This window comes from Nanorana parkeri, unplaced genomic scaffold (assembly GCF_000935625.1).
Source record: "Nanorana parkeri isolate BGI_ZX_2015 unplaced genomic scaffold, ASM93562v1 scaffold379, whole genome shotgun sequence".
NCBI classification, from domain to species: domain Eukaryota; kingdom Metazoa; phylum Chordata; class Amphibia; order Anura; family Dicroglossidae; genus Nanorana; species Nanorana parkeri.
Window position 1 is genome coordinate 67,812 of NW_017306647.1, and position 11,326 is coordinate 79,137.

At 45.4% G+C, this 11,326-nt stretch overlaps 1 protein-coding gene across 1 annotated transcript; it reads right to left on the minus strand.

Moving 5' to 3' along the window:
* Window positions 1–775: 775 nt before the first annotated feature.
* On the minus strand, window positions 776–8,089 carry LOC108789136 (up-regulator of cell proliferation-like). Its single transcript, XM_018559073.1, has 2 exons — window positions 7,807–8,089; window positions 776–5,439 (listed from the first exon to the last, which is right to left on the minus strand). The coding sequence occupies exons 1-2, from the start codon at window positions 8,087–8,089 to the stop codon at window positions 776–778; spliced, it is 4,947 nt and encodes a 1,648-aa protein (XP_018414575.1).
* Between the last annotated feature and the right edge of the window lie 3,237 nt (window positions 8,090–11,326).

Here is an 11,326-nt window from a genome sequence, read left to right on the forward strand (position 1 = left end):
GCTGCTGGCAGTCACCGGCGGCTGTGAGGAGGAACGTTGCACTGTTCAGATCACTGACAACCTGTCAGTGATCTGTGCAAAGGTGCGTTCCTCCTCACAGCCACTGCTGAGTCAGTGATAGCCAGCAGCAGGGAGGAGGAGTCTGGGACCAGCGTCAGCAGTGGAGGAGAAGGTGGGGCCCAGCGACGGCAATGGAGGAGGAGGCGGGGCCCAGTGACAGAGGAGGAGGCGGGGCCCAGTGACAGAGGAGGTGGGGCCCCCAGCGACCGTGGAGGAGGTGGGGCCCGGTGCTGGAGGAGGCTGAGAGCAGATCGGGGCTGACAGGTAAGAGGTGTGCAGGGGTGTGACCAGCCCACCTGAGACCCTGCAGAGCCCACCATAGAGAGTCTATGGTGGGCTCTGCAGGGTCGCTCTCAGGTGGGCTGTGTGGGATCTCAGGTGGGCTCTGCAAGGGGCGTAACTAGAAATCACAGGGCCCCATACAAAATTATGCTATGGGGCCTTGTGATTTCTAGTTACGCCCCTGCTCCCTTGTACGTATTTCATCTGTGTAGTTGGCTGTTTTCCTGGAGTTGAGCTTTAAATATACCGCCTGAGGATACAGGTACTATAGGTGGGGCTTAAAGGAGTGCAGTAAAAGAAAAGAGTGATACAAAATGTTGTGTAACAATAGGTCGGGTACAATGAGAATAGGCCGGCTGGTACTTGTTACATACACTGTATGGGCCTTGGTTTTGGTAGACTTCTTTCACAGTGTGGGTTGACCAAAAACAGTTTACGTTATGTTGAAGGTTTCCTGAAGACTTTTCATGGCCTGCTCCTGCGTTATATTTTGCCAATCTTCGGGTATGTCCGCCGGTTGGCTACTATAAAACTCTGCAAATTGTTTGTTAAACTCCTTGAGAACATATTTCCAATAATCTGAGGCGTTCAGGCTCCGGTCAGGCTGTATGGACCAATTAGGATAGGCCCAGCGGTATTGGCTGTAGGGAACAAACCTGTTCTCTGTTTTCCCAGTTCTGAATTCGCGGTTTCCTAACACGTCGGTGGTGCATACAACGTTGTCAAGCTTTCTCGTTTGGTGGTCTTTGCATCCTCCCAGCGCCTGTGGGCGATGGATTGAGGCGAAGTGCTCCTGGTGATCCAGTCCTCCTGCCTCGCAGGGAACGCGGCAAAACGGGCACTGCTTCCCGCACCCAAATACCCTTTTGAACAACTCATCCTCCGGCTTCACGGTCAGTTTTGAGAGGACCTTTTTGAAGCTCAAAGAGCTGAACTCCTGCCCTATTTCTACTTCTGTCTTAGGCAGGAAGTCCTGAATGTTGGAGGAAAACTGCTCGACGGACGTCTGGCTCTGGTAGAGTATGGCTTTCACCACTCTGCGAGGGATAACCAGCTCTCTCGCCAACAGGCTTGAAAGTTTCTCCATAAATTTGGAAATATCTGAACTGTCCAGGACTTTGGGATCATTAAGGGTGTTAACTACCTTTCTGGTGATGAAAGAGAGCACCTTAGCGTGCAGTTCTTTCAAAGCCTCCCCTTTTTTGTATTTTTTGTGGATATATTTTGAAATCCATCTATCCACAAACCTCTTATAGTCTAACGTGTAGTCAGCATACTGATTAAAGTTATTATCCAGAAGGAGCGTTTTCAGCAAATCGAACTGGAAAAATGTCCGGCTGCTGTATTTTTGGGAGTCTTCACTCACCAGAATATCGTCCACCATCTCTTTGCCAAGGTTTTTGTAAATGTACTCGGTGATGGCCGGTTTAAGGCACGTGTCGCAGATATTTCTGGCCATTGTTTGGCACAAATCTTTCATTTGGAAAATATTTTGAAATTTGGAGAAGTATTGAGGTTTTAGTCGCCCCAAACACAGCTTTGGGTCATTTTCTTGGACGTAGTAATCGTGCATCATCTGGAACATGGGGGCGGCTCTCCCTAAAATCAGGAGCTTCACGTCTGCCTCAAACAAGTCCGTAGTGTGGAGCTCCTGAAGGTTTTCTTGATTAAGTTCTTTGTTGATCGTGTCCAGGAGGTCCTGACAATGAATCTCTTGATAATCTTCTCCTAGGATGGCCTTGCCTGTTACGTAATCTATACACTTATCAAGCAGCCAGTTCACAAAGCTTGTCAGTTTGAGGTGAAGGTTCATGTAGTCATCTTCTTGACCCCAAAGCCCAACAGTATAATCTGGGTCTACTCTAAAATCTATGTGCTCATATTCCTCTAAATTTTGCAATGTGAAAAGTTTTGCCGTCACCAATCCAGATTTGTTTCTCAAGTCTCTCTGGAGATGTCTAAAGATTTCTTCCTTGATATTAAGCTTTTTCAAACTCACCAAGTTGAATCCTGAGAACGCTTCTTCCCACATTTTTGTAAATTCAAAATCTATCATCTGGCTATTTGGAATAATGTTTCTTTCCCTGTAGTGATCCATGAGGGCACTGACTTTGTCTTCGATAATTTGGTGGCATTGATCCTGCTTGGCTTGCAGTTCATTTTTGTTTTTTTGGATCTTAATGGCGTCTTCAAGCCTGGAACGTAACTGGCTCTCGTATTGACTTCTTAGCAGTTTCAGGCTCCGGAAGAACTCTTCTTTATATCTTTCAATAAGGCCACCATTGTTAGAAGCGTCCTCAAAATACTTTTCCAAGGATTCTTTTGTGCTTGACTCCTCTTTCTGCAGCAAATCCCAGAGTGCAGCATTAAATTTCTCAAACTGGTCCATTTGAAGTGTTCCGGTCTGGTTCCTGATTTCATTCTCAGTCTCGGCCAACCAATGGTAGGTTGCTTTTCTGAACTTCCATTGAAGTTCTGAAAATTTCACAGTCAGTTGGTCATAAGCAGAAGCCACTACACTGTTTCTGAAGCTAAAAATGAAGGTTTCGCGTCGGACATTGTCCCATAGATGTCTTACCCATTGCAAGAAATTATAAATTGTCCGAGAGTTCTTAGGCAGGTGTTTAAGAAATGTCAGCAGGTTTCTTTTAAGTCCATTAACATTTTCACTGTAGCCACAACCTACTGAAGCCATAGGCGGGTCACCACACCAGAGACCAGGAATGTACACGCTGTGATTTTCTAGGTCATGGTCAAGGACGTCAGCAAATTCCTTCACGTCTATTCTTTTTTCCATTTTTGCAGCAAATTTGGTCATCTCATCTAACTGTTGCTTGAATTGTGCCCGTCCTCTTAGGTTATTCCAGTGGGCTGCAATATCACAAACATTCTGATGTACAAATCTGCAGTTGGGCTTCCTACCAAATGGGCTCATTCTTAGAAAAGCGTGGACTACGATCTGCAAGATGTCACTCATCTCCACTACATTTTCCATCGACAAATTAATGAGAGTGATGTCACTTAACCCAACTACCAGCGTTGCAAGCTCATTGTCATGGTCATAACTGCCTTGTAGAGACATATTCTCAGGCGCCTTTAATCCTTCGGTGTCAATCACAAGAATAAAGTGACATCCCAGCTCCTCCTGGAAGTTTTCTTTCACTTTAATAAGCGTCATGAAGGCTCCTCGTGTGCATCGTCCACTGGCCACTGGAAAATGCAAACCGAACATGGTGTTCAGGAGGGTGGACTTCCCGGTACTTTGTACACCCAGGACAGTCACTACTCTCATTCTGCACTGCCCAGCTGTTTTTTCATCCAGCTCAGTCAGAACATCAGTGATCCACTGCAGTGGGACATTGGAGGCATCTCCGTCAATCATCTCCAGTGGAAACCCATCGAGCAGTAGATCAGCTGCTACTCCTGGGAGATGCCGGAACTTCCTCTCGCTTATTTTTAATTTGTTCTCCTGCACCATGAAAGATTCAGCTTCATAAAACTGTGCCAGTTCTCGAATGAAATGTTCAAGGCCTAAGGAGGCCGCAGACTTTTTTTGACCCTCAAGACCTTTGGTATCAAGGCAAGGCGATTTATCGGTGCTTTTATTTGATTTTGGATCTTGCAATTCTGTCGGGTGAGCCGCTGAAATGGAGTCAAGAAGAATCTTCATCCATTTCAGAAAATAACATCTCTCCAAGTGGCTCAACTGAGTCAGAGTCTTTATAAATTTTGCAATATCTGGCGGTAGGCTATGCTTACTCTTTTGTACGAGCAAGTCGTATTTCTCCTTTCTGAGTTGCAAGCTGTATTTCTGTAGGCATTCATCGCCTTGTTTTTTCCTCCTGTGCAATTCCTTATCCGTGTCTGCCAGTTTTTTCCATAGCACCCCCTGAAGTATCATTGTGTTCTGTTTATATGTTTCCACGTCCTCGATTTTCTCCGTAATTTCCAGTGCGTGGCGTTTAGCGGTCAGACATTCCTTTGAATTCTCATCTACACAGATCCTAAACTTGCAGGCCTTGTCCGCCAAGTCTTCTAAGTTAGGCACTTTAGGGAAAGCCTTTATCAAGTCCGCCATGATAAACTGTAACTTTTTCACCACCGTTGCATGGCTGACATTTCTCCTTTTTAAAAGCACCCGGCTTTCATCTATTTTCAGACTTGGAGAAAGTTTCTTTAAATAGTTCTGAGTGACACGGAGTGATTCAGAAGCATTTGATATGACAAAGTAATACTGAGTGTGAGCATCTCCCAGCCTTGACAGCAGCTGGTAATCATCCTCACTAATACTGTCGACGAATATAAAAATAGCCGTGGAGACCTCCGTTAGAAAGGTGAACTGCGTCCAGTTCGATGACACATCCCCTCGTAGGTTGGTAACCATAATGGGCTCTGGAAAAACGCTCCCTTGGCCGGCGGGGAAGTACCAGGAGGTTTCCACCAAGCCATCTGAAATTTTCCGTGGAATGTTCCCGCCTTCCATGTTCCTATGGATGAAAAAAGGGAGGAGCCTCTGGCTGGAAGAGAGAACGTGATTTAGAATGTCTGATTTGGACAAGCTGCAGTCCCCGAGCCTCACGAAGGAGAAGATCGGCATGGAGATGTTGACTATATTTCCTTCCTTGAATCCTCTGTTATCCACCAGAGAGTGAGGTCTCCATTTTTTCACAATGTCTCTCATTGCCCACAACATAAAGGTGTAGCCTGGGCTATCACAGGCAGGGAGCAGCAGGGGGACAGCGAACTGACACATGGACATTTTGGAAACAATCTCTTGCTGTAAGAAACCATCAGAACAATGAAGGATCGCACACAGGACGTCAAGTGGATGAACGTTGCCCACATGGTCAACGTCACTGATTTCCTGATCACAGTTCCCGCTCGAGTTTGATTGCATAAGCTCTGCATTGCGCGCGTTGATGTTTAGAGACATGAGCATCCTTAGGAAAAACCATGGATTGTCCTTCACTGTCTGAAAAGTCATTGGCTTTAAATCCTCTTGCCCGATGGTCAACACTTCACGAAGAGTTATAGCACGGCTTCCATAGTCCTTCATCCCAAGCAGAGACGTGATTTCACAGAAGGCTTTTCTTTTTGCTGGGAAAATGAAAGATATGTCAGTGTTAGTTGTACAAGTAACCAGCGAATGGGGGGCAACAGCTTCTTTAAAGACATTATCAAAGACCAAAGGCTTATCAATATACTAAATAATCTACTAGAACACAGGCAACATTTACAATGGTTTTGATCCATTTTTTTGGTTTGTAGAACAGGACTGAAGTGGAAACACAATGAAGTTCTTCTTCTATTTGCCATGTGGGCCACAGCTTTAGTGTTTCTTTTCTATGCCAATAACTACACTTATTGTGAATCACGAAGCAACACTTGTGGGGGGTTACTATGGAGCTGAAGGATACAGCTGTAGCTTTGGCTAATTCTTCGGCTCTCTGTGGCCACCTCTGACCTTCGGTTCAGTCGAACTGAAGGGCTGCTGTACAGGCTGCTCAAAAAAGCCCGTACAGCAGCCGAGCCGAAGACATATGCTTCGGGTCGACTGAGCAGAAAGTGACAGCCGAAACGTGGAGAAAGGTCGGCCAAAGCCGACCGATCTCCATGCAAATGACAGCTGGGCGGAGCCAGTCGTGATCCCACGGCTCACTCTGCCAAGTTGTAATGACAGATCAGAGTCCCCAAATGACTTGGGAACGCTGAACTGTCATTAAACAATAACAACTGGGCGGAGCCAACTGTGACATCACGGTCGGCTCCGCCCAATTGTTATTCATTGGCCAGGACCTGCTAAAAGACTCTTGCAGGTGTCCGCCAACAGGAAACTGCTGGGCGGAGCTAGTTGTCAGTGCTAGCTCCGCCCAATTGTTTTTCTTTTGCCGGCATCTTTGCCGACATTTTTTAAAATTGTTTTTAATTTTCCTTTTTTTCTTTTCTTTAAACTATTTTAATTTTTCTTACATTTTTAAAATTATTTTTAAACTTTTTTTTTTTTATTCATGTCACTCTTTTTCTATTCTGCTCGGTTCCTCAGTGGAAATGCTTCCTCCTGCCTGCAGCAGACTGATCACTGGGGGAGGAGAGTGTAAGGAAATGCTTCCTCCTGCCTGCAGCTGACTGATCACTGGGGGAGGGGAGACTAAGGTAATGCTTCCTCCTGCCTGCAGCAGACTGATCACTGGGGGAGGGGAGACTAAGGTAATGCTTCCTCCTGCCTTCAGCAGACTGATCACTAGGGAGGGAAGACTGAGGAAATGCTTCCTCCTGCTTGCAGCAGACTGATCACTGGGGGAGGGGAGACTGAGGAAATGCTTCCTCCTGCCTGCAGCAGACTGATCACTAGGGAGGGAAGACTGAGGAAATGCTTCCTCCTGCCTGCAGCAGACTGATCACTGGGGGAGGGGAGACTGAGGAAATGCTTCCTCCTGCCTGCAGCAGACTGATCATTGGGGGAGGGGAGACTGAGAAAATGCTTCCTCCTGCCTGCAGCAGATTGATCACTGGGGGAGGGGAGACTGAGAAAATGCTTCCTCCTGCCTGCAGCTGACTGATCACTGGGGGAAGGGGAGACTAAGGAAATGCATCCTCCTGCCTGCAGCAGACTGATCACTGGGGGAGGGGAGACTGCCAAAATGCTTCCTCCTGCCTGCAGCAGACTGATCACTGGGGGAAGGGGAGACTAAGGAAATGCATCCTCCTGCCTGCAGCAGATTGATGACATTTTTCTTCCAGATAACAACACTTATCCAAGAACCCCTTGGTTAGACAACAGCTTTTTAATAATGAAAGGTAGAACATGATACTGTTTTCTTATATTGTGATATGTCAGGGATTTTAGTCGTACGATCTTTTAAAGTTGCTGATAGGTCCACTTTTAAAATGCTCAAACTCTTGCTCAAGCCCAGTTGCGACTGGGGCTCTCTACATCTATGACCAAGGATGGACATGGCCATCTCTAAAATGAGGCAGCCTGAGGGGGTTGCCTTAGGTGGCATCTCACAAAGGTCACATGGGGTGGCGCTAGGCGTGTCCAGGGGGGGCATATCTGCCGCGAGGCCAACAAGGCGTTTGCCTGGAGCGGCAGATTCCCTGAGAGCGGCAATTACTGTGGTTCTGGTTCTCTCTCCTTGATAAATTTATTCATCAAGGGAAGAGAACCGGAGGCTACAGTAGCGGCGGGGACGAGGGCGGCCGGCGGGGACGAGGACGGCGGGTTGCGGCGGTGTCCAGCAGGCAGCGGCGCTTTGAGAGGCTACAACCTCTTAGCAACCCTTGATGACTCTCTGGCTGGCGTCCAGACTAGCTCCAGGTAACCAGTGACATCAGTGTGCTGGGCGGGATGCTGTGCAGAGGTACCATGCACCCCCTGTCCCCCACGCACCCAGTCTCAGGTGTGGGGACGTTCCTGAGGACAGGACATGGAATAAGTGGTTGTACATGATCTATAACACTCACCATTAGACAGGTCAGACAAGGCTGGGAATCGGAGTATCAGCTTCTCTAGGTGAAAGAGGAATCTCTGGCAGGCGGACTCTCCTTGCCGTACGATGGTGTTTAGGACTTCATTGAGTTTATCTCTGGTGCTCCATACAGCAGAACCCAGAGGGAGATCTGGTGGTCTGATGACGTTCAGTGATTTCAGCTCATTGCTGAGACGACTCAGATCATCCTCGGGGAACTGGCAGAGTATTTCTTTCAGGCGGTCAATGGCCCGCGATGCCTCTTCACAATAAGCCATGGTCTCCTGGGCGAGACAATCTGAAAGATCATTGCAGTATTAACATAGGCGTGCAAAATTATTAAACATCAAACTTTTATTATTCACCATTTTTAGACATGACATTGAACTGACTGGCCAAGAAAAAACTCATACGCATTACATCTCTGCAATACACACACATTTCCTCAAGTGTTGTCTCTTTAAAAAGGCTGCAAGTACCAACAGGTCCCTACCAGAAATCTAGTGAGCTCCTAATTTCATATAGCGAGCTGACCATGCTACTTCTGCTGCCCTGAACCCCCAAGCAGTGTTACCAGCCCTGCCTGACTTCCCCAATGCTGGGCTACAGTACACATCCCCCTTAGCTCTGCCATGCAGCATTGCAGAGGTGCGGTAGGGTGCATTGTAGTGTGCTGAATGGGCTGCCCACCGCACCTAAATTGCACTGAAAGAATTTCAAGCACCTCTTTTTAAAAAAATTGCATGGCACCACATCGCATAGGTCACCAATAGGTCATGTGGTGTGATACAACACACATGCGACGGCTAAGTGTATTGGGGTGCCATTAAAAAATAATGGCGCTGTAACGTACCTAACATTGCCAAAAGAAATCTCACCGCTCCGATTCCTGAGCCACCATCAGGACTCCCCAGGTGCTGGTCTAATAATTGAATTTGGAATTTTGGAACATGTTCGGCTGAACCAAAGCCAGCTAAATCAAGCCGATGTACGGCTGAAATCAGCTGTACAAGCCTGAAGTGTATAGCCGAGCAGCGTTCAGGTCACTTCACTTCGGGTGGGTTAAATATTCACTCGGCTGCCTTCGGCACCTTTGTGAGTAACCCTCTAATTGTTTTCAGGATTTATTCTTCATAAAATGGATACATGTGGAAGGATAATCCAAATCAAAGATCGATATTAGGTCTTATCTCTGCTTATAGTACTTTGGAACTCTGAAAGTCCCAGTAATGGTATACAGAGGTAGTTGGGATGATGGTATCCATCGATCAGTGAATTGATTTACATAGTCCACCTATATAATCTATGTTGGGGGAGGACCGGGACTGACAACACTGCTCAGGATTTCAGCTCGGGGGTTATTCATATTTCTAATTCCCATTTATGTGATGAAACGCCATTTTTACCTGTGAATTCCAAGGCTTTGTGATGTTGACCTGCTTTGACTAACTTTGTAGCGGTCAGGGAACTGTAATATGTAAATAGTAACTTTAGTTCCTCATCATGGCCCCACCACCTCCAGCACATCACTATTAATACATTCTTGTGGTGGGTAACCTCACTGACCAATAGTGTTTATAGGAAAACCTCACTGACCAATAGTGTTTATAGGAAAACCTCACTGACCAATAGTATTTATGGGAAACCTCACTGACCAATAGTATTTATAGGACAACCTCACTGACCAATAGTATTTATGGGAAACCTCGATGACCAATAGTATTCCATTGACCAACAATGCAAGGGGACATTTCCCTGACCACCAATGCAGGGGAGGGGTTTCCCACTGACCAATAATGTAATGGGACATTTCTCCACTGGCCACCTATGTAAGGGGCATTTTGCCAACTGACCACCAGAGTAATAGGGCTTTTCTTCAACTAACCACCAGTCCTAGGGGGGCCTCTTTGCATTGACCACCAATGTAAAGGAACATTATAATGTAGGAAGTACATTTCCACAAACTATTAATGTAATAGGACATTTCTCCAATGACACCAATGTAAGGGGCAATTACTGTATACTGATGGTCACCATTGTAAGGGTCCCAACACACCATACGATAATCGGCATAGGCAGATCGTACGTTTTTTTAAGTACCTTACAACCATCGCAAGACAAAAGTCTTGCGATGGTTGTAAGGTGTGTGCCCAGCCTAAGGGACTCTTCTCCATTGATCACCGATGTAAGGGAGCAATTCACCTTCCACCAATATATATATCCTCTGACTAATAATGTAATGGGACATTTCTCTACTGGCCACCAATGTGAGGGAACACTACGATTTTTGCTGTCTGAATTTCCGACTATTATTTTTACCATAAGATTATTATTATTATTACAAATAATTTTGCAGTACAGAGAAGCCCAGGTTGTCAGAAATGCTACGTTCCTTATGTTTTAATGTTCCAATGTAATATTCACATGAACATGAGCTGCAGATAATAATTATAATAATAATAACAATAATAACAACAATAATAATAAGAGCAATAATACAAAATAACAATAATAGCAATATTAATAATAAAATATAGTATTATTATTATTAATAATAATAATAATACTACTAATAATAATAATAATAAGAGCAATAATAAAAAAATAACATCCCACCGAGAAAATTTTCAACAGGTCTGAAAATCTCTCAAAGATAAATCAAGAATAAAAAATTGGAGTAATTCCCAGCGCAGGTAACAACAGGTCGGCTTTTTTTGTAGCGACACTTTCTAGGACGTGTTATATCTCCATCAGCGGCAAGCAAACTCTAAGGGTCTCTTTATAGCCTTTATATCTGAGGTGTATGATCATCATTGATTTGCAGCCACAATGAGCTTTGGTCACATATTTGTCTTTAAAAGAGTAAATGGCAATGGATGGGTTCCCACACATGCAGGAGTGTCAAAAATAAGCAACAACAATCGAATAAAATGATATTAAAAAGGAAAAGCCATTGTGAGGTGTGAGGGCAGCAATACTCCAATCTGATTCTATTACCAGCCAGTGCCGAGTCAGTTCTATGCATGTAGAATACTTTTCATTACCTCTGTCCAGTGAATCAGCCTTCGTCCGGACGCATTTCTCTACGTCATGTTGAACAGACGTGTTTTTCTTTTACCTTCTGAAGTGGACGGCTGCGGAGACCCTTTGCACAAGGTGTGTTCTTTCCGTGTGTCAGGTGAAATTTGGCATTTCGCACCCACGGAAGCGGGGCCTCTATCACTTAAAACTAAAAAAAATCCCCTCAGTAGAAAAACACAATGGAACTTTCCGTAAAGAAAAGAAACCAGTTAGACAACTTCTTGCAGGAAGAAATGTATTGTAAAAAAACAAAAATAGCGATGGCGTCATCATATGCACAGTTCATGCTAAAGGTAAAAGTGTGTCTCTGCCCAGACAATGGACAATAAAGGAGAACTATGGGGTCAGTGTTTTCCCCCATTGGTCTCCTAAGGGTAACGGGAGGGCATGAACTAACGTCCTCCCGTGACCCAAAGCTCAGTATATAGCGAGCT

Bases quoted from the DNA above. Each gene is read 5' to 3' on its own strand.
- LOC108789136 (XM_018559073.1), bottom strand. From the start codon at position 8,089: ATGGCTTATTGTGAAGAGGCATCGCGGGCCATTGACCGCCTGAAAGAA. The intron at 5,440-7,806 runs GTGAGTGTTATA...TCATTTTCCCAG, and splicing joins CTTGTCTGACCTGTCTAATG to CAAAAAGAAAAGCCTTCTGT.